The following is a 23,352-nucleotide window of genomic DNA, read 5'->3' as shown; positions in this document are numbered from 1 at the left end:
GGGCAAGATGGTATCCATCCCCATTCTCTGGGAATGTTATGAGAAAAACAGAAACTGCACTAAGAGTGCTATGCAATCCCCAAAACAATAAGATTAAAAAATTACCTGCAGATTTATGTGATTTGGTTTTACATTCTTTACAGAGCATAAAAAAAAAGTTTTAAAACTAAACCACATCTCAAAACTAGTATTGAGAAAAAAATCTTACAATTATAAATGAGTCTTTTATACACTTACCCATCATAGTAAAAGTTTTCCCTGACCCAGTTTGGCCACTAAAGAAAAAGAAAAACAAAAGTTCAAAATAAGCAAAATTTATTCTAGCAGTGACATCCCTCATTGATCTGCATCTTTCATTCAAATTGGTAGTTTGACATGGACAAATCATTTCTCATAAGCTGAAGATGTAACAACACATGGTCAACTTGAAGTCTACCATTGTTGTAAGTAGTGTTGTAGCCATGTTGGTGCCAGGGTATTAGAGAAGAAACTGTGTGTAAGCTTGAAAGCTTCTCTCTCTCACCAACAGAAGTTGGTCCAATAAAAGATATTACCTTAACCGCCCTAATATCCTAAGACCAACACAATTACAACCACACTGCATCAGATAATTTCTAAATATGCATTTCTGAGGCTAAGTACTCTTCAACAAGTAAATAGCAAAAAGTTTCACCATGTCACTCTTTGAGATGCTGTATCAAGAGAGAAAGCAGCCTTTTTTTTTTTAAACAAATACACCAGAGCATGAAGTTATACCCTGATACTTAAATCAGTTGCTATTAATTGATGCAAGTAATTTTTTACAACTCTCATGTTTAATATTAAATAAATGTAAATGGCTTACTATGCAAAGATGGTTCCATTGTAACCATTCATACAAGATTCAACAATGTTTTTGGCTACACTTGTAAACACTGACTCCTGATGAGAAAAAGGACAAGGAAGCTGGCATTAAGATTTTAAAAACATAAAAAAGACTTTCTAGAAGACTTTCTTCCCTAGTATAAGAAAATATATTATAAAACAGTGTTACATACAGAACTTTGTGTATTTATATATTAAATGACGCATAGCCAGGCTAGATACATCAAATGACTACCTGGCTCCCCCCCCCCCCCTTCTTCCCACAACAAAGCAAATGCACCAACAATAGGCCACACAACCCTTTACTAATGCTGACTGCAAAACATGTAAGTGAACTTTGTTATGGTACTGAATCAATTGCTCTATGTTATGGAATAGGATAAATTACCTAACTACTACTCCCATCTATTGTCATATATTATTGTTAGGCCTACAACAATGGGCTTCAGTGGTAATTTGCTTATACGGAATGCTTCTCTAGGAGCATCATATATTATAGGATCATAATATCCCATCTATCATTAAGCACAATTTCCCATCAATCTCATTGTAGAAATGCAAACAGCAATTCTTACGAAAACTTTAAAAAGAGAAATTCTTAAAGCAGTGGAGAGGAAAATGAATTTGCCTTGATAGCGTAACTATAACTGAGCATTGCCAGACTTGTTACTGTAAAAAACAGGGAAATAGATATTGATAAAGATATTGTACAGTTATGGCCATCATTTTTTTCATATTTTAGTGAGCTTGTCAACCGTTTTTAAAGCCATTACCTGCGTTGTGTCCATATTTGCAACATGATCAAAAGTGAAGATCTTGGGCTCAGGCTTTGAATGTAGACGAAGAGTGTTTGATGAAAGAACTGATAAGCACAAGCCTTGATCCCCATCAGCTAATGCAGCTCCCTCTGAAGGGGGTCGTACTCTCACATAGACCTTGATGGCATCACCTTCAGTACTAATGAAGGAATATTTATAGATAAGGTTGTCTGAACACAGCTATGTCAGTTATTTGAGAAAATATATGAAATTAGAGAAGTCAGACTGAGTGGGGAAACTCATGCAGAGGTTTACCCTGAAGTTGTACTAAACTAGATAATCTCTATAAGAGATTAGGAAGAGACCTACTGCAGGCGATTTATTGTCCCATATCTGTTTAATGCAAAGTTTCCTGCACCTTCCTCTGAAGCATTTGGTGGTGGCCACTGTAGGAAACAGGATAGTTGCCTGAATGGGCCATTAGTCTGATCCAGTAAGCCAATTCCTATGTTCTAATCACTATTATACATTTAACTGGTATCTCCTTCTGGGTACACAAGAAATTAGTCCAAATACAGTTTTGCATATGACCATTTCATGATATTAAAAGGGATCCCCTGAAAGTTTAACATACCGCAATACAAAATACACATTAGGGTAGTAGATTCCTGTTCTTGGGTCAACAGAGATGACAGCCTCAAACCTGGACATGTAAATTGCTTCACTCTTCAATTTTTTTCTAGAAACTGATTATAGACTAGGAGTACTTGTTGCACCTTAGAGACTAACAAATTTATTTGAGCATAAGCTTTCGTGAGCTACAGCTCACCTCATCGGATGCATTCAGTGGACAATACAGTAGGGAGATTTATATACACAGAGAACATGAAACAATGGGTGTTATCATACACACTGTAAGGAGAGTTTCAGAGTAACAGCCGTGTTAGTTTGTATTCGCAAAAAGAAAAGGAGTACTTGTGGCACCTTAGAGACTAACCAATTTATTTGAGCATGAGCTTTCGTGAGCTACAGCTCACTTCATCGGATGCATACTGTGGAAACTGCAGAAGACAATCTTCTGCAGTTTCCACAGTATGCATCCGATGAAGTGAGCTGTAGCTCACGAAAGCTCATGCTCAGATAAATTGGTTAGTCTCTAAGGTGCCACAAGTACTCCTTTTCTTTTTCTGTAAGGAGAGTGATCACTTAAGATGAGCTAATACCAGCAGAAGAGCGGGGGGGCAAAAGAGGGGAACCTTTTGTAGTGATAATCAAAGTGGGCCATTTCCAGCAGTTGATAAGAAGGATTCTGGGTGGACTCCTCCTGAAGGTCAAAACAGACTGGACTTCTACATACAATGCTTCTGCCGACGTGCACGGGCTGAAATTGTGGAAAAGCAGCATCACTTGCCCCATAACCTCAGCCATGCAGAACACAATGCCATCCACAGCCTCAGAAACAACTCTGACATCATAAGCAAAAAGGCTGACAAAGGAGGTGCTGTCGTCATCATGAATAGGTCGGAATATGAACAAGAGGCTGCTAGGCAGCTCTCCAACACCACTTTCTACAAGCCATTACCCTCTGATCCCACTGAGAATAACCAAAGGAAACGACACCATTTGCTCAAGAAACTCCCTGAAAAAGCACAAGAACAAATCCGCACAGACATACCCTTGGAACTCCGACCTGGGGTTTTCTATCTGCTACCCAAGATCCATAAACCTGGAAATCCTGGGCGCCCCATCATCTCAGGCATTGGCACCCTGACAGCAGGATTGTCTGGCTATGTAGACTCCCTCCTCAGGCCCTACACTACCAGCACTCCCAGCTATCTTCGAGACACCACTGACTTCCTGAGGAAACTACAATCCATCGGTGATCTTCCTGAAAACACCATCCTGGCCACTATGGATGTAGAAGCCCTCTACACCAACATTCCACACAAAGATGGACTACAAGCCGTCAGGAACACTATCCCCAATAATGTCATGGCAAACCTGGTCGCTGAACTTTGTGACTTTGTACTCACCCATAACTATTTCACATTTGGGGACAATGGATACCTTCAAATCAGAGGCACTGCTATGGGTACCCGCATGGCCCCACAGTATGCCAACATTTTTATGGCTGACTTAGAACAACGCTTCCTCAGCTCTCGTCCCCTAATGCCCCTACTCTGCTTGCGCTACATTGAGGACATCTTCATCATCTGGACCCATGGAAAAGAAGCCCTGGAGGAATTCCAGCATGATTTCAACAATTTCCATCCCACCATCAACCTCAGCCTGGACCAGTCCACACAAGAGATCCACTTCCTGGACACTACGGTGTTAATAAGCGATGGTCACATAACCACCACCCTATACTGGAAACCTACTGACTGCTCTACTTACCTACATGCCTCCAGCTTTCACCCAGATCACACCACACGATCCATTGTCTACAGCCAAGCTCTAAGATACAAGCGCATTTGCTCCAACCCCTCAGATGGAGACAAACACCTACAAGATCTCTATCAAGCATTCTTACAACTACAATACCCACCTGCTGAAGTGAAGAAACAGATTGACAGAGCCAGAAGAGTACCCAGAAGTCACCTACTACAGGACAGGCCCAACAAAGAAAATAACAGAACACCACTAGCCATCACCTTCAGCCCCCAACTAAAACCTCTCCAACGCATCATCAAGGATCTACAACCTATCCTGAAGGACATCCCATCACTCTCACAGATTTTGGGAGACAGGCCAGTCCTTGCTTACAGACAGCCCCCCAACCTGAAGCAAATACTCACCAGCAACCACACACTACACAACAGAACCACTAACCCAGGAACCTATCCTTGCAACAAAGCCTGTTGCCAACGGTGTCCACATATCTATTCAGGGGACACCATCACAGGGCCTAATCACATCAGCCACACTATCAGAGGCTCATTCACCTGCACATCTACCAATGTGATATATGCCATCATGTGCCAGCAATGCCCCTCTGCCATGTACATTGGTCAAACTGGACAGTCTCTACGTAAAAGAATAAATGGACACAAATCAGATGTCAAGAATTATAACATTCATAAACCAGTCGGAGAACACTTCAATCTCTCTGGTCACTCGATTACAGACCTAAAAGTTGCAATATTACAACAAAAAGACTTCAGAAACAGACTCCAATGAGAGACTGCTGAATTGGAATTAGTTTGCAGACTGGATACAATTAACTTAGGCTTGAATAGAGACTGGGAGTGGATGAGTCATTACATAAAGTAAAAAGAAAAGGAGTACTTGTGGCACCTTAGAGACTAACCAATTTATTTGAGCATGAGCTTTCGTGAGCTACAGCTCACTTCATCGGATGCATACCGTGGAAACTGCAGCAGACTTTATATACACACAGAGAATATGAAACAATACCTCCTCCCACCCCACTGTCTTGCTGGTAATAGCTTATCTAAAGTGATCATCAGGTTAGGCCATTTCCAGCACAAATCCAGGTTTTCTCACCCTCCACCCCCCCACACAAATTCACTCTCCTGCTGGTGATAGCCCATCCAAAGTGACAACTCTTTACACAATGTGCATGATAATCAAGTTGGGCCATTTCCTGCACAAATCCAGGTGCCACAGTATGCATCCGATGAAGTGAGCTGTAGCTCACAAAAGCTCATGCTCAAATAAATTGGTTAGTCTCTAAGGTGCCACAAGTACTCCTTTTCTTTTTGCGAATACAGACTAACACGGCTGTTACTCTGATACATAAAGTAAAACTATTTCCCCATGTTTATTCCCCCCCTCATCTCCGCACTATTCCTCAGATGTTCTTGTCAACTGCTGGAAATGGCCCACCTTGATTATCACTACAAAAAGTTTTCTTCTCCCCCTCTCCGCTCTCCTGCTGGTACTAGCTCACCTTAAGTGATCACTCTCCTTACAGTGTGTATGATAACACCTATTGTTTCATGTTCTCTGTGTATATAAATCTCCCCACTGTATTTTCCATTGAATGCATCCGATGAAGTGAGCTGTAGCTCACAAAAGCTTATGCTCAAATAAATTGGTTAGTCTCTAAGGTGCCACAAGTACTCCTTTTCTTTTTGCGAATACAGACTAACATGGCTGCTACTCTGAAACCTGATTATAGACTAGCATTGCAGTGTTAGAACTGAACTTGCTTAAAGGAGAAAAATGTGGTTGGAATAACTAAATTTGAAAGTGGGAGGGATAATTGCATTATCAAATGATGGGATGAATGGAAACAAACATGTTATATACATGTCAGCCTTTCCCCACACAGCCCTTTAATGTTAGTATATGAGAAATTAATACAAGAATTAGCAAATAGTCTTTTACCTTGGTGTATTTGACAGGGGCAGTGTGGCATCACGTGAATCTCCTGGTTTTTTTTTTTTAAAAAAGGAAAAACATACATCAAACTGTCAAGGAAAACAATTTATGGCTATCATTAAAAAAGTATTGCAAGTGATATCAATGGAGTTAAAATTGGAAAGATAAAACAAAAATGTTTAAATGACTTTGAGGTTTGCAGTGCAAAAGATATACAGCTAACGTTTTCCTTTGATGAATATTCGGTTTAGTGTTTCTTGCGCAGATAATGTAGGCCCTGATGTTGCAGTGCAAACACTTGTGTTTAACTTTATGCATGTGAATAAACCTATTGGGTTCAGTGGGACATGCAAACATGTATCTGCTTAATTTTATGCAAGATTGGACCACAGATTTTAGCTGTGATTACAGATTTCAGATATCTTTAAAGCACTATATGCAGGCATAGCAATATACACACATTTAGTTTTGACACTTATTAGCAATGTGAAATTTCAAATAACGTAGCAAAAGCTAAACTGATTCATTTTTACTTGAACATTTAAAAAAATATACTAAAAATCAGTGCTATAAAGTATCCAAATCCTCCCAAGTCTGTCACCATCTTTTGACATATTTCTTCTAAATTCCATTCACATGGAGATGTGTTGCTTCTAGCAGAAGACAGCTATGATGATTTAATTATTCAAGAGCAAGTCTAACCTATAATCATTTACCTACTATGTGAAATGACCAGTCAAACACCCTATAATAAATACCATTAAGGCCCCCCTAAGCCAGCACAGATTTCATTGCAGGATCAAAGCCTAAGTCTGTACTTTAATGGCAGAAGTTATTGACATCAGCACGCAGAGGTGCTAGACTTAAAATGAGCACGTTTGATACATCAATATGATTCTGCCACTACGAGAAAAATAGTCTCAAATGTACCGGTGCTACAGTAAATCAGCTCTGATTTGCTCAATGACACTGAAGCAGTCTGTTACAAGGTTATTATTAATTTATGAAACAGCATTTGCAATTTTCAAACTAATATGCAACACAGCCAAAAAAAATTGCAAATCAAATAGCACAAGACAATTAACAAAATTTTAAAAAAAACCTATGAAATTAATAGTATTTCATCACCTAGAGATCAATAGGAGCTCCAGTGTCAGTAAGTAATCAATATCTCAATTTATCTAACGGCTTGCATTTTCCATTTTAAAGGGATGTTATCAACTTGAATTTCATATTTGTAGGAAAAGATTGCATCTACTATGATTACAAGAAGCAGTTCAAGTTAAAAGTTTAAATAATTTTCTATTTATCAATTTGTTTAATTTATGTATTTGAGAGCTATACAGTCAGTATGACCTCAACTCTACCATGGTCTGCACCAGGATAGATCACTGCACCTCTGTGGAACACCACAGAGGAACACCAATGTGTATCTGCATGGAAGCAAAAATGCAGACAGTGCAATCAGCTACAGGATTACAGTCATATCTATTTTGGTGACATTTCTTAGATGCATAGACTAGAATGGACCATTGTGATCAGATAGTCTGACCTCTTGACTAGCACAGGCCATAGCACATAACTTCCCCGACTAATTTCAAACACATATCTTTTAGGAAAACATTCAGTCTGGATTTTACTGTTTACGCTGACCATTGTCCTTCCACCTAGTTGCAAACTAAAAAGTCTCTCTCCTGCAAGTGGCTATGGTTGGCCTCCTCCCTGCTCAGAGTAGGGTCTGTCTCCTTGTCCTTTGCCCCCCTTAGTTACTCCAGCCCCCTCCCCCAGTCATGCTTGCCCTATCTGCCCCAACCTATGCAGAAAAATCATTGTTTCATGGAGGTGGGCCAGTAGTTGAAAAACTACAATCAAAATGGATGAGTCCAGACTGTGGTTTGGATGCACCACCCTTCCTGAGCAAGGCAGTTGTTTAGGATGCATCATAACAGGCTGCCCTCAGAAATGTTTAGACTTTTGTTCAGCACTAGCTAGAGCCTGGCACACTTCATTGCTTCTGTAAGCCAATCTGATTGAATTCCTTGAATCCCTCCGTTCTCCTCCACAAGCTCCTAGTGCTATTGCTCTCGATTTCTAACCTCTTGTAACCCCCCAACCCAACACCTCCCGCCTATGTCAGGGGTTCTGCGTCCCCTTATTCACCGCTTCCGCCATGCCAGGGGCTCTGTATCTCTCCCATGTCTCCCACCCCAGGGGCTCTGTATAGGTCCTGCAGGTCCCCTCGCCTCCCATATCGTTGTCCTCCCTTCTCTCCCTTTCCCCCTGTTCCAGGGGCTACCCCTCCATTACATGCCACTCTGCCTCATTCTTCCCCAGGCCAGGTGCACTGTATGCCCCTAACGCCAGGGACTCCGTGCGCCTCCCCACTTCCCCACCTCCTGTGGTTATTTCTTGCCTTTCTGTCTGGGAAACAAGCCCTCCAGGCTGCCAACATTTCAAACGCCACTGAGATCCCGGGCAGAGGGTTTGAAAAGCCGCTCAGCTGACTGCACGGGCCTCCCTCAGCTGAGCCAAAAAATGGAGCTCGTGCTGGGGTAGGGGCACCTCTCCCTGCCCCCAAGACAACCCCGCGCCGGCTATCGACACCAGAAACGCCCCCCCGAGGGCTGCTGGCACGGGGACGGGTTACTCGTGCTTGGCACAGCTCACGCGGGGAAACGGCTGGTAAAAACCGTTAGGGGAGAAGAGAGAGGGGGAGGGTGCGGGGGTGACGGGAGGGGGGACTGAAGCTCTGAAAACCCCTCAGCCAGCAAGACCGGGGCGCGGGGCGTTAGGAAACAGGACCGAGCCCTGGCGCGAGCTCAGCTCTCTCGCGCGCCCTGGGAAAGACCCTTCCCCCACCTCACGCGACAGGGAACGGTCAGAGGCGGCTTCTAAGCAGCCTCTGAATACGAAAAACCGGAACGGACACAGACCAGCCGTCGCACGGGCCAGCCGCCGCCTCGCCGTGACCCCCCTTTCCTCCCCCACCCCTCACCTTTGGTCCCAGGAGCCATTGTCCGCACAGCCCCTCCCTCCGGGCGCCCTTCCTCGCCTCCAAACGCCGTGGCGCCCTCCCCCCGCACTAGGAACGCTCGGCAGCTCAAAATGGCGGCCTGTTTGAATTTGGCGCTAACTGCCCGGCGCGGGGGCGGGGGGGAAAGAGGCGCGTCTCCCGCTGTGAAGTCATCACGGGGGCGGCCATTGGGGAGGGGTGTGTGTGTGTATATGTGTATATGGCTGTACACCCAGCCCCTGTCACGTGACCGGGGACAGTGCGGGGTCTGCCTGCGGGAAAGCGGGGCAGCTGTCACCGTCCGTTCCTGGCCCGCGCGGAACTGCGTCGTTGGTCTCGCTGCCGCCGCCTGTTCTTCTAGCAGCCATGAGCAAAAAGACGCAGGTCTCGTACGTGCCGCCGGCCGAGCCCGCCTTCCTGAGCCGCCTCAAGAGGGAGGTCGGGTATCGGGAGGGGCCCACGGTAGAGACCAAGGTAATAAGCCGCCCCTGCCCCTCGGGGAGCCCGGTCACAGCCCGCCCCGCTCCCGAGACCCGGGGATGGGCTCCCTGGAGGCCCGGGCGAGCGCGGCCGTCTGCCCCGGTCCGCTAGGAGCTGCCCTAACGTCGCACCCGGCCTGTGGCGGAGCCTGAGCGTGGCCCCGCCCCTGCCCCGAGCCTGGCGTTCGCATGGGCAGAGTCCCGCTGCCCCGTGCCTGATCATAGCGCCCCCGCTTCTGCCCTGGGCTGAGGTGGCTGGAGCAGCCGCGCGGGGCTCCCCACCCAGCAGGGAGAAGTGTCTCCCCAGCCCTCGTTGACACTTGTCCCGACGGGCCTGACCCATGGTCTGCTGCCGGCCCAGCGCGGCTGTAGGGCAAGATCCAGTAACATTAGATCGAAGGGAGCTCTCTCGCCTCAGACTAGGAGGCCCAGGGAAAACAACCGAGGTCAAGGCTTATTTCAGAGCCAAGGGCTGTTATCAGGGCTCTCCTTTTCCCCTCTTGCATCAACAGCCCGCTGAGCAAGTGAATAAAGTTCTTTTAAAAAAAAAAATCAACAGACATTGGTAACCTTCAAGCCCTAAGGTGTGTAATAGGGGAGTTTTTTTAAGGGACACTCAACTTAAAACAGTTAACACTTCTGTTGATCTTAGGAATTTCCTGTCCATTTTTCGTAATCATTTTCCCTTTTTTTCATTTGTTTGCACTGTACATTAACACTGTGTGTATAGTCAATTTCACAATGGGTTACTCCTGTTTATTTGTGTGGGTTCCCACAGGAGCAGAGAAGGGTAAATGCTTTTTAAAATGGGAAACTGCCTAGAAAATCACAAGTGGGCATGAGGGACACAGGCAGATGTGGTATCTGAAATGACTTTTTACTCACTTTGTTTCAAGTAAATGCTGTCAGTTAATACTGTTGTTTTTAAAAGTGTGTGCATAATTTAAAGCAGCCTTCCAAACTGCCTTGAAGCTTGTAACACAAACTCTCTTTGCTTCTTAAAACAAAAATCGCCCTCTCCCCCTATTTTACTATCCTGTTCAAGGAGAAAATAATCTAGCCCCAAATGAGCTGCTTCTCTCTCTTTCCCCTTACTGTGTTGTCCAGAAACTGTGCTGTTTATAGTAAGGACTTGAATAATTTGTACTTATAGTGGTACTGTCATCTTAACTCAGTTTTTCACTTGTCTGCCTTTAATTACCTCTAAGGGCTGATCAGGCACTAGCTTGTAAGTATCACACCAGAGCTCTAGTTAGCTGAGTAAATATTATTTATCATTTGTCTTATCATAGTACCTAGAAATCTTAGTCATGGACCTATTGTTCTAGGCCATTGTACAAACAGAATAAAACGACTGTCTAGAGAGCATCTCATATATTCTACTCTACTCCAGATTTTTGGGAAAAGACCAGAACAGTAATAAAGAAACAACACTTGTAACAAGGTTGTCATCACTAACACCTAGACAGTACTTGCACTCTCACTTCTGTTTGCCTCTTTATCTAGTATATACAATTTCCTGTTACCTTAGTGGGCTAACAAATTGCAGCTCAGACTCTCCCAGCTTCTGATTGCTAATGGCCTTTAGGAGGCAAGTGCTACTAATAGGTGCATGTGTTTGGGCCCAAATGAACCTTGAGGGAAGGAAGAAAGGAAGTAACCTGGCCAAACTGAGTCAGCCTCCCAAAGTACTTGACTGCCCAGTTATAAAGTTATTTCAGGTATTATACCTGACCTGAAATCCCTGCTGATGTTCTTAAAACACACACCGTGATACTGTGTATGCCTAAAGTGCTGTCAAATGCATAAAGAGCCTGATCCTGCTCACATTAAAGTTAATGGAAAAAAAACTCCAGTTTACTTCAGTAGTACAGGATAAGACCTAAAGTAAACAAATTATGAAGAAATATTACTGAATGATTAGAGAAAAATAGTAATCTAAGGTGTTACTTTTAACAGCAAGAAAAATAATTTTATATAAAAAAGTGGATAGTTTTCTCCTCCAGCTTCTAAACAATATTTTAAAATTAGGTATTGTCATTTTTGCTTATAAAAAAAAGCTACCACACTACCTGCTTTGTAGTCTGCTTTTGCAGAATTTGCCAGCAGAGGGAACATGTTAACCAAAAAGAGCTGTTTCTGGAGCTTTCTGGTTTTAATGGACATTACTGATTATTCTAAACAAGCAAGCAACCAAAGGGGGGAGATAAACTCTGATCAACATGGCTAACTGAAAATGTTAATATTTGCCCAATAGAAAATGGAGAGCATTGCTACAGAAAGGAATCTCTTTAGGTCTTAAGAGGGTATTAAAAATAATGGAAAAGGGGAAAATGTTACAATAATGTTTTTTGTTTTTTTAAATCAGACTTTAACATAAATACTTCTGTGATGATGCGCTACATGATTGAAAGGCGAGTAATGTTGTTCTGAGCTTGATGTCATGCTGATTAGTGTGTCTGCTGTTCTCTTGAATGATTTGACTATAACTTTGGGCTATTTGGGCAGAGCTTATTGAGAGAGGTTGACACTGATGGCCAAATCTCTCTCCTAACTGACCTTATCATAAGAGTTGATTTGATATGTTGATCAGAGTTGCTTTTATTTCTGTCTCTCATCTAGAGAGAGCATCTCCTGGCTCCTGAGGAAGATGGTGAAAGTGGCAGTGACAAAGAAGATGAACAACCACAAGTGGTAGTACTGAAAAAAGGGGACCTGACCCCAGAAGAAGTGATGAAAATTAAACAGGAGATCAAAGATGCTTCAAAATCAGGTAAGTACTAAGACAGAATGAATTTTAGAGTATTAATCTTTTGTTTTATATAGCCCAAAACAAAGACACCGTAAGCAAATAAAGGAACAGCCTTGAGGATGTAAGATTAATTTTGTACAGTTTTCCTATTACCTCTGATTCACAATTCAGAATTCCTCATTTAAAATAATTTGCCCCAGTGGTTCCCAGGCTGAGCTCTGTAGTTCACATAGCACTTACCTATGATCTTCAGAGACCCCGACTAGTTACATAATGCTGGCTATGTGGTTCCAGCTGTGAAATGGCAATAAGCTAAAAATACCATGGTTTTGTGAAAGTCATTTTTGGTTCCCTCTCCCCTTCCCTTAATGAATAACCAGCTCAGTGGTGTTTGGTTTAACTTTTTTTTTTTTAAACATTCTGACATTTAAATGAACGTAGAAGAAACTTTAAAAGATATGATCCTCAGAACATTAGGGTCTAGTTTAAATCTGTGAATGAAAACTTAACTATCAACAATGGTAAAAAAGAAGTGATGAGCATATTATTTGTTATGCCTGTTAAACTTACTAGAAACAATAAGAAAGTTACAGAACTCTCGAGAAGGGAAGAGGTCTGAGTAGAGTTATTGGTGATAGAAAAGAAGTATATAGCTAGTGTGTGGAATCAACTGTCATTGGTGCAGATTTGAACGGCTAGTGGGATTTGGGTTGTTAGAATCTGGAGGTAGACAGGACATCTGTTTATGTGGCTCTCTATAGAATTGGCTAGTTCATCATCTTTCAATCTCCACAATATTGAATTCACCTGGTGGTAGTTTCTCATTCAGACAGGAAATGTGAAAGCTGGTCAGTACTACATATTGGTAATTAATGCATAGTGACTAACAAGAATCTGAATGAATTATCCATTCAACAGGCTTAAAATTGAAAGAACAGGTAGCAAACAAGCAATTGAATAGATTGAAGTAAATAAAATAAAATTCTTCTTCTTTAGTAAAATGTAAACCTTGACAAGAGTTAGCTATCGAGATAGAAAAGGTTTGTTTTCCTCTCAAAATACAGAAGATCATTTTCTTTGGACTGCTTACGATCAGATGTTCCGTTTTTAGAATAAACCAAAAAGCAGATTTGAATTTAATAAGAAAATTATAATCTTTGACCCAAACATTATTTTGAATGTAGCTCAAATGAGCAATTTAAAAGAAATTAATTTCACCCTAAATATACTCCTCCAGACAGATCTTAACTCATGTACACTACAAGATGCTTCAAGTGATGAAATAGTGGAAAATTAGAGGAGGAACTAAAGGACTCAAATGGAAGCTTGTTGGTTGAACATGAGAAATGATTCAGTAATGGCAACAAACAAGTACAGGAAAACATGTTCTTTCTTAATGCTGCTTTTGACTCTGTCTGTAAAGACAACTATAGAAAATTGTATCCAAGTTGTTGAAAATGACAAGGGGGAGGTCTCTCTAATTTATTGGACAATGTAAGTAATATGAAATGAAGGAATTTAAAGGGTGCAGTTATCTTAGAAGGTTGATTTATGGGTGTTCAGAATAATATTCAAATGTTGTCAACCCTGAATACATTTCTAAAACACACTGTGGAAGTTCAGAAATTCCTTCACAGTGATAGCTACTTCGTGGTGTTTTTTTAAAAAAGCAATGCCCCAGCATCACAGATGATGATGGAACTCTCAGAGGTTGTGGCTCTACTAAGTAAGTTGCAATTAGAAGAGAGCATGAAAAGGACTTTGTCACACATAGCATGCATTTACCCAACAAGGGACTATTTTGAGAAGTACTAAACTTATCAAAGGAATTGAAGGAGGTTTCGGAGGCTTTGACGGTTTACCAGATGATGACATTGCTGTCTGAGTAGAAATCCATTAACAAACAAGAACTAGAACTGCACAAGCGGGGAAAAAAATGATTAAGAGAAGCTAGGAATTTTTGCCTGTTTATCCAGTGTGATTTCCTTCCTCCCTCCCATCTAATACAAAGGCTAAACCATTGAGCCCAAAACAGAAAAGCTGAAATGTGGCTGCTGGAATGAAATCTTGAGTTCCTTTTCTTTTCTACCATTTAAAATAGAAGATACAAATTTTGACTACAAAAACTGTGCTTGTGAAGGAGGTTGTGTCATAGTTCATTGCAGCAAAATTGTGGGAAATTATAGAAGTAAAATTACAGAAGAGAAGACAAGTGAATCCAGAATTCTGCCAGTTTTTAAAAGATTTTTCATTCCTATCCAGCCAGTAAAGCAATTAAACTTTTTTATTAGTAGTACTTCAGGACTGGGTTGGCCTGATCTTCATAACAGGCTAAGTTCTTAACTTGGGAAAAAATTATTTGCTTTTTATCTCTATAAAAAGAAAATATAAAAAAGTGATGGGCCTTATCAGTTAGTAACTGGGGGTGGGGGAGGACTCTATTAACAGAATTGCAAACTCTTCATTTCTGAGACTGTGAACAGGTTTATGCTTATTCATAAAGATATTTATTACTCAAGTATAAGGTGCTTTGTGCTTCATTTTGTAAAGGTTTCAGGGGTTCTTCAGAAAAGTGGATTTTTTTTTTTCCCAGCATGTCAAAAACCTCAACCACTCTGAAAAATACATTAAATGCTTTTTCAAGTTTTACTTTTCCATGTAAACAATTGATATAGCAGCCACAGGAACCTCAATTAATCACTGAAAGGGGGAAGTGGTCTGCATAATCATATATGGAAAGGGAGGTGGTCCACACTCTGAAAAAAAATCTGAACTGATCTATTCTAATGGCTGGAATAATAATCTGTGTGGAATAAAAGTATTGTCTTTCATAAATAGGGTCAGTGAGATGGTATGCAAACGCACCTGTACAGTTTTGCCACTGTAGCTTAGTCCTGAGCTTTAGCACCTCTTCATTTATCTTCAGTCCTCAGACTTTTGAGTAAATGACTAGCAGTTGTGGCAAATTGTGTAGTTTTTTGTGATATGGCCAATAGTCAGTTGCAACTTAGGCTTTAGAACCACTGTTGCAAGGGGCCACGTACTAGTTACAATCAGGGGCTCTGAGATACTTCACTGTGATGACTGCTGTTCTCTTGCCTAGACATCCTATTACCTTAGGCTGCTGACACTTTGCTTGATTGCCAATATAGTTAATATCAATGGGTTCATCTCCTGCCTTTGTCCTGTTGACTTGTGTTAACAGTGGGCACCAACAACATAAATGCTAGCATGCATTGCTTCTGTGCTGGGAGATTTCTGCTGTGAAAGGGCCACGTGTGAAAGTTTCTACTGCCATGTAGATGGCTGTGGTGTGATGATCAAAGAGAGCTGCAGTACCATCTTTACCCTGCCAACCTAATTTCCAGTTATAAGGAGTCAAACTCTCTGTTAACCATTGATAGGTACAGCTGGCTAGCTCCACTCTTTATGAGAGGTTTTGAATATTGTGTTTGTGTTTTTTACCAGGTATTTTCCATGTTTAAAAATAGCAAAGGATCATGAAAAGATTGTTGTAGAGTAATTTATTTCTTACATTTTATTTCTGAAGTTGTCAACCTCTAAGTTGACAGTGGAATGAATGTAATGGATAATAGTCTATAATATATCACACAGACAGTTCATTAACTTGTATTCATGTGAAGACTGAATGGAGACAGAGGAAGAAAATGCCAGAATTAACATTCCATTTTACCACATCAGGATCAGAACAAAGGCGAACAGGTTCTAAGCAACCTGTGCCCAAGAACCAGATGTGGATGGAGGCTGATTTACACTAAGGGTATTGCTATTCAAAGTATTCAAAAGTACCTAAACTATCCAGTTTTGACATTCTGCCTTCTCATTTAATATGGTCACAGTGATTCTTCATTCCAAAGGTCCCTGCCATCTAACATCAGATTGGGATATTATTCTGGGATTTTCTAAACCTCATTTACATTCCTCCCTATACAGCTTTGTTCACTAACCAGTTTGACACGACTGTACCTTTTATTTCAAGCCACAGTCCTCCCTGTGACTTGCTTTTTCTGAAACTGATGAACTATACTCTTGCATTAATCTGGGGGGGAAAATAGCTGATTTAATGTTCCAGCTTCACTTAGCCTCCTTCTGAGGCAGAGCAAAATTTAGTAATGCTCTTACATTGGCTTTTTGGAAATACAGTCATGGTGAGCACTTTAGCTATGATTAACCTTTATATGTAGTCTTCCCTACTGAAATCATTTTATCCGTGGAGGACTTGCTAAAGGTTTTTAAAAAGTTGCTATTTATTTACCAACAATCTTTTTGCTTAAATTTTCTTCCATGCAGCATTCTGAAAAGAATTATTGTAGGGCCAATGGTAATAAAAATAAATAAAATTGCAGAAAAGTAAAAATGGTAATTGGTAAAAGATACCTTGTCCCTGCATTCATTATAATTGCTAGAATTTATTTTTCTGGTGCTTTTTCTAGGTCATCTGGTCTCTGGGACATTCTAATATATGCAGATGACCAAAACTTAGAAGCAAGTGTCCTTACTCATTGAAATCTCTTAATATTATTCCAGGCTTGTTCAATTTGCTGGGGGGAAAATTCTGCCTGATCTCTTGTGTGTGCATCAGAGAGAGCTCCCTTCTTGTCTGAAGGAGCGTTTTAGCACTTTTAGAGTTCAAGCTGCTGTTTAGCTGGTCTGTAGCCTTAATAAGTGGCCTCAATTTTAGCTGTTTCTAAAACCTTGTATTAAACATCAATTTTGACTATCAAAAGTTTACAGTAACATTTCACTTTGTTTAGATTGCCTCCTTAAATGAATGAGGAACATCAAGTATCATGTAGTTAAAAACAGTGGTTTGGAGAATTCCTGTAATAACTGGTTAGTGAGGCAGGTACGGAGATAGAGGGAGAAAGCTGAAGACTAGTTCTGGGCTAAGTGAGAAAGCTCCATGATAAGAGTATATTAATCTGTTATAAAACAATTGACTCCAAACCTCCAGAGTCATGCAGCCATTGAGAAATTCATCAGGCTGCTACAAAACCTCTTTAGTCATTGTCATTAAAGGGACACTTACAACTTGAAGTCCAGTCACATTTATAAGCATTTTGTGCATTACATGTGACCTTGAGCCCCTGTGAATTTTTTATGGCGTTTGTGTCTTCTGTTGCTGTGTGACTGACCCATGTAAATAGAAATTGATTGAATACACAAGTTGCTATCAAACAAAGTAAGTAAACTAGAGAAAAATGCTGCTTTCCACCCTGGCCCCAGTCTTTCAGTTATAGTTATCTTGTAAGGTGTGACTTATAACAAAAAGGTAATCCACATTTTTTTAGAAGATGACTTTTTTTTTTTTAAGTTCGAATTTTAGCTCCGTTTTTGAATGCAGCCCTCTTAATGTTTCAAAATATGGATTTGGGATTCAGGCAAAAGAAACTATGGCTAAGGTCATACAGTGCTTTAAAAAGAGTCCGTTAATGCACTTTAGTCCTTGTTTTCAGCAATAATGCTTTACATTATATTTTGCACTCCAACATTTGCTTGTCTGCTCACTTTTCTGCTGTCTTCAACTCTTTCAGTACATTGTCAGAAATCCCACTTTTCCTGATTTGTAGTCCTGGTGTTGGCTTTTATTGGGTTTTGGTTTAAGAACTTCAAACGCTGAAGTTGATTCTTTAAGTTTTTCACTGATCCTTTGCAGGACACATTTTTATCAATTTTTAGAGGTTATCAACACAAATATAAAAGGCAAGAAAGACTAATCAGTTCAATGTAATCTGAGAAAGGATGAGATGAAGTTTATTACTAGCTGAAAGAAGGCACTCTTGGCAGGCATTAACAAATCAACACTGCTTTCCTTAAACATTTTAGATAAATTTGATTTAGGGTCTCATTTTCCTGTTCTCGCTCTTTCCACCGATTGCTTAGGTAAGACCATATTTGCCATATTTCCTCACCTGATTCATTCTCTCTGTCTAACATTAGTGACATATTTTAAGTGAGAATATAGGGCTGCCTGAAATTGGTCTGTTTTTTTTCTTTTTTTCCTGCTGGAAGGAGTGTCCTTGAACATCTAATAAAAACTTGATAATGTTGTTCCAGGAAGAAATCTAAAATCTATCCAGCTACTTCTGAATACTCCATAGTGTTCAGTCTTTGAAACCCTAAGGAAATGACAATGTTGCTGTAGCCCTGATCCTTTTCCCTTTCTCTAGTATACCCTTCCTTATAAAGACCTCAAACCAGGTTACAAAGACCTTTCACCAGTTTCTCCACTTCATACATGTGGAAACAAGCAGAGAGGTGAATTGGCTTGTCCCAGGTCACATACTAGGTCAGCAGAAAGAAGAGCTAGTAATAGAACTTGAAACTTCTGACTTCCCATTTTTCTGTACTAGACTACATTCCTTTGCTATATTTATTATTCTAGAATTTCCCCATTGGGAACTAGTCAGACTGAAACTGTTATATGTGATTTATGCTGGCTCCTTGAATGATAAGTAGTCAGACAAGGTGGGTGAGGTAATATCTTTTGTTGGTGAGAGATGCAAGGTTTTGAGTGAGATACTACTGAGCCACTGGAAAAAAAAAAAATGCTAATGTAGTTGTCCCTCCACAACCCTGTCCATATCATGTACATTCAGTCCATTCCTTGGTGTTCAGTCTCTGGGTTAGGCTATGTGCTAAAACTGATTCTGCCAACTTATGCACACAGAATACAGTGAAGAAGTGTAGTGACCAGAAAAACTCTCAAGGCTTTTTAGTCCCAGACTTGATTTGATTAAACTGTTTTTATATTATGATGGACAAATTATTGGTTGTCTTGTTTTAAAAAAAAAAAAAAAAAAGCTGTCACTCCACAGAAATGCTGTAATCACTGTGTTTGTAGAACTGAGCAAAGCAGATTTTGTGCTGCTATTTTGCTTTTTGCAGCAGCAATTTACTAGTGAATCCTATTCCCAAAGCTGTATTGACATATACTGATGCTGGAATGCATAGAGACCTTGATCCTACAAAAAACTTATATTCTTGGTAATTAGGTGTGCTCACATGTATAAAGTTAATCAGGTGTGTAAGTGTGGTTTGTTTTGTTTTGTTTTGTCACGTCACGTGTCACAGAAATAGATCTTGTTAAACCAAAGCTGTGTTTCCAAATAGACTAAAGCTCAGTGTTTGTCAAATACAAAAGAACACTCAATAAAGGGAATTATTTAATTATTAAACCTCTGAGAGCAAAATCTAAACAATAGAGAGATGGGGCATGGGAAATGTTTTCAAGTATCTTATATCAAGATTTGAATGTGGTGATATCTTGGTAGTCAAGGATAGGATAGGTTTTCACCAAAAATGTAACAAATCTAATCCCAGAGCCAAAGAGTGAACGCTTCTTAAGTTTATTTTTGTGTATTAAATACAAGACAAATGAATAAACAATAGGATGCATGAACAACAAACGCATCTTATGTATAATTCACAATACACCTGCTAATAAACATGTTTATATTACTATAAAAATTAATGTGAATAAGATATATTAGCTTACTGGAGGGCTTTTCTTTAGCCATAATTTTTATTAATGGGAACCACCATTACATTTTACAGTGCACAAGTTTACTCTTCTTCCAAAATCAAGACGCTGCTGAGTTGATTCATTTTGTGAACAGTATTATGCCTGTAGTACCTGCTCCAGTATAAGTCATTGGCAGGATTGGAACTCCTAGTCCTTTAAAGGTTATGTTTGCTCCTGGAGAAGATTTGTTAAGGTGAGAGAGTTTGGGGGGTTTTTTAGGTGATGTTTCCTCTCTTACTTATGAATTACTAAAACAGCAGTGTTGTCTGACCTGCTCTGTGGATGCATATGAGTTCTTTGGACCCTAAAACTATTAATATAATATAAAAAATGTAACAGTTTTTACAGTCTGAACATGCACTTTAAACAGTCTTGGTCAATTTCAAATAAGATTTCACAGGACTTCCTGTAACAGGGAAAAGTTACAATGCCCCTTCTCTCTATTATAAACCCCATGATAATGGTGGTAAAAGGACACAGAGTACGTTATTAAATGGGGATCAGTAAACCACAACCTTGTCAAACACTGCTGTTATGTCATCAGGAACTTTCTATTGCACAATTGATTTTAAAACAAATTATTGTACTTAAGAAAAATGTGCACAGCAGAATCTCTGATTCATGAATGTCCTTTTGTCTGTAAATTGTTTCAGTTGTAAGCCACTGCAGCATGAAGCTTTGCTTCTAATTCATAACAATGGTTTTACATTTACCAAAATGAGATGGACATTCATGCAGCAGTTGTTCTCCCCCCAACCTTGGTAATCCCAGAATGTGTTTAATTTCAAATTCTTATCTTCCTTAGCACAGGTAGATGAGCAGAATTCATGAATCCTCACACGTTTTCAGGATCCAGTGTGGGTGACCATGCAGATACACTTTATGTAGATGCATAAAGTAAAGAGACCTTATGAAGTTGTTTGCAAAACAACAAAAGAAGTAATGTCAAAGTTTGGGGTTTTTAATAGTTTATGGAGGTATATGCACAACATCTACCCTTTGCCACTAAGAGAAATTTAACATATGCAGCCCTTCAGAGAGATTGGTGAGACATTTCTGAGGATGTATTATCATCATCAAAGGGTGAAATGAAGGCTGAGAAGTTAAAGGCACAATTGCTCTCTACTTCTGCACGTGGATGGAGCTACGTATAGGTTGTTTGTAAGAGATTTGTTTCTAGCTCTGCAGCATGTCCCTCTTCTCCTAAGAACTCTGACAACATCCACAGAAGCCATGCTACCGTGGGAGAAGAAATTGGTCAAACATATACATGGATGCACTCCACAGAGCAACCATGTGTGTGCATCAAGGAAATTACTTTAGACTTTAGAGTAAATAGGAAATGAGACACTTTATTTTGGTGAATTTTTTTTATTTCAGAGGTCTTCTCATGCTGATTTTAGCTGAGGAAGAGTGAAGTTCTGTATGTCTGATCATATAAAAGGAAATCTTGATTTTGCTGTCTTTTGTTATAGATGAAGAACCAGACCCTGATGATGGAAAAATTATGTTCAAGAAGCCAAGTAAGCGTTCATCAGAAGAGAAATTTTCGGGCCTGACTGCAAGTTCAAGTAAGAAGAAAAAAGAATCAAAGAAAACTAAGAGGGAAACAACACCCCCTCAGAATGCAGCTAAACAAATTAAAAATAGCAGCCTTCTCTCATTTGATGATGAAGAAGATGATGATGATGATTAGGAGTTGTGCATGGTTTTGTGTTTTGCATACTTTCCCTTACAACCATTAGAGCAAAAATGAGGGGCCTCTTTTAGGTGGAGACTTAGGGCCTGCTTCTCCTTTTACTCTGGGGTAAATCCACTGATGTCAGAGGAAGATCATATAAAACTGGTGTGAGGTGAGAGTCAAGCCCTAATTTTTCAGTTCAGATGGTACTGCATGCACAGTATTTTGGACTTTATTTTTAAAAGAGAACTTAAATGTGTGTGCAAAATAAAATCCATACAAATGGCTGTTTAAGATCCCATGTATTAGCAAAATACTTGTGTACATGTAAAACTTATGAATACATTTGCAAACAAAATATTTTAAAATCATTTCCCCCATGTAAATTTTTTTTTCTGTTTACTGAGTGGCCAAAGACCTGAGTTAATAGTTGTATATTTTTGTCCTGTTGAAGTTGACCTCCCTAACAGTCAAAACAGTTAAAGACTTGGGGGCTAAAATCTTTGACCTTTACTCAGGTACAACTTGACATTTTTTCCCCTATATGATTGATTGGGTCTGTGTCTTGTAGTCCTTATGTGTATGACTCAGCACCTAGTAAAGCCATGGGAATTTTGATTGCTGCTGTCTGTGGATGCAGATGAAGCCTGTAAACACTGACTTCAGTGGAACTGCTCTGTGATTAAGGGTTACAGGATTGGATCCTTAGTGATTTGCATCAGATCTTGCACAGGAAAGAAATCTCTGAACTGTGAATTTGGAGATTATGTAGGGAAAGCCATTTAGTCCATTTTGGATACCATGGTGATGGGCTATGTATTAAAAAACTGGATAGAAAGTCTGTTCATTTGTAATTATGTCTATGTATTCGTGATTATTTGGGATCTGACAGCTTGTAAAATATTTCATTTCACCTTTAAGCTATAGAAAACTGTTTGTTTAGAGTAGAAACATTGTAAGCAGGAACTGTTGGGGAAAGCTGCAGGTTTTATAGTATGAGATAAAATAAGTCATGAAGTTGTGTAAGTGGGACAATATCTAATTTGTCAACTTTTCTACTGTCACACATAGCACATGAAAGTGACCATTCTTAAATGGTGTACACAAAAAGAGATTCAAGATAACATTGAGAGCTGATGTGGTTTCCAACAACAACAACAATCCGACTGAAAATACTATGTCCTTTGAAACTGTTTGGACATATTGTATGTTCTGTAATTATATGTAACCAGGAGCTGATAATAGACTGCTGCAAAATTATAGGAAAAGAGATCAGGAACCCATTTCCTTGCTTATGTGACAGAACATGTGAAATGAATGGGAATGCAAAGCTTCATTAAGGAGCTGATCTAAAGTTGCTGTGTGAGACAGCTATTTTTAGTTTAACTCTGTTAATATTGGTATTAAAACATTAAGTGTGTGATAAAGAATTTTATCTTTTGTGCATGTTTTATAAGTGGTCAGAATATATTTATATTATTTCAGTAGGTGACACGGTTATCTAATCCATCTGATTTGAAGCCATTTTCACTCTAAATACATATACACTCAGTGAATATGCCCATAATGAAATTTTATGTTGCCATACACGTGCAGTGATCCCAGGACCAATGACGTCTCGAAACAATATTTTCTATGTGTAATTTAAATGGAAATGTCACTAGTGCATTTATGGATTTGGTTTGAATTTTTCTAAATGTTTTCTGCCCATATTTAGAACATATATAAAAGAAAATCACTGCAAATAGTTGGTAAGTTATGTGTTGCAACTAGTTAATTATGTGCACTAAAAACTCATTTGAGTCCAGTTTTTTGGAAAATGTAATATCATGAAAAACCTTGTTTAGAATATTTACAGCGGGGGTCGGCAACCTTTCAGAAGTGGTGTGCGAGTCTTCATTTATTCACTTTA

General features: G+C 39.9%; 2 protein-coding genes across 2 annotated transcripts in view; one reads left to right on the top strand and one right to left on the bottom strand.

Moving 5' to 3' along the window:
- The window catches only part of KIF15 (kinesin family member 15), a 53,078-nt gene extending 44,023 nt beyond the window's left edge, over positions 1-9,055 (bottom strand). The window contains exons 1-5 of the mRNA XM_077811129.1: positions 8,965-9,055; positions 5,976-6,018; positions 1,638-1,821; positions 845-921; positions 238-275 (exon numbers count right to left, since the gene is read on the bottom strand). Of these exons, the coding sequence (XP_077667255.1) occupies positions 238-275; positions 845-921; positions 1,638-1,821; positions 5,976-6,018; positions 8,965-8,983 (361 nt within the window). The 5' untranslated portion in view covers positions 8,984-9,055. The remainder of the gene's footprint in view (positions 1-237; positions 276-844; positions 922-1,637; positions 1,822-5,975; positions 6,019-8,964) is intronic.
- A 158-nt stretch (positions 9,056-9,213) lies between these two features.
- KIAA1143 (KIAA1143 ortholog) lies at positions 9,214-22,870 on the top strand. The gene is made up of 3 exons (XM_077811128.1): positions 9,214-9,456; positions 12,084-12,234; positions 21,235-22,870. Exons 1-3 carry the CDS (start codon positions 9,349-9,351, stop codon positions 21,453-21,455), a joined length of 480 nt encoding a protein of 159 aa, XP_077667254.1. The 5' UTR covers positions 9,214-9,348; the 3' UTR covers positions 21,456-22,870.
- Positions 22,871-23,352: the final 482 nt, after the last annotated feature.

The sequence above is a fragment of the Eretmochelys imbricata genome, chromosome 2 (genome assembly GCF_965152235.1).
Source record: "Eretmochelys imbricata isolate rEreImb1 chromosome 2, rEreImb1.hap1, whole genome shotgun sequence".
In the NCBI taxonomy this organism is placed as follows: Eukaryota; Metazoa; Chordata; order Testudines; family Cheloniidae; genus Eretmochelys; species Eretmochelys imbricata.
The sequence above is the reverse complement of the archived record's forward strand: the minus strand, read 5'-3'. Positions and strand labels throughout refer to the sequence as shown.

Excerpts from the sequence above, each read along its gene's own strand:
- KIAA1143 (XM_077811128.1), top strand. The coding sequence starts at position 9,349 with ATGAGCAAAAAGACGCAGGTCTCGTACGTGCCGCCGGCCGAGCCCGCC. Across the intron at positions 9,457-12,083 it reads GGCCCACGGTAGAGACCAAG|AGAGAGCATCTCCTGGCTCC; the intron begins GTAATAAGCCGC and ends TCTCTCATCTAG. Across the intron at positions 12,235-21,234 it reads CAAAGATGCTTCAAAATCAG|ATGAAGAACCAGACCCTGAT; the intron begins GTAAGTACTAAG and ends CTTTTGTTATAG.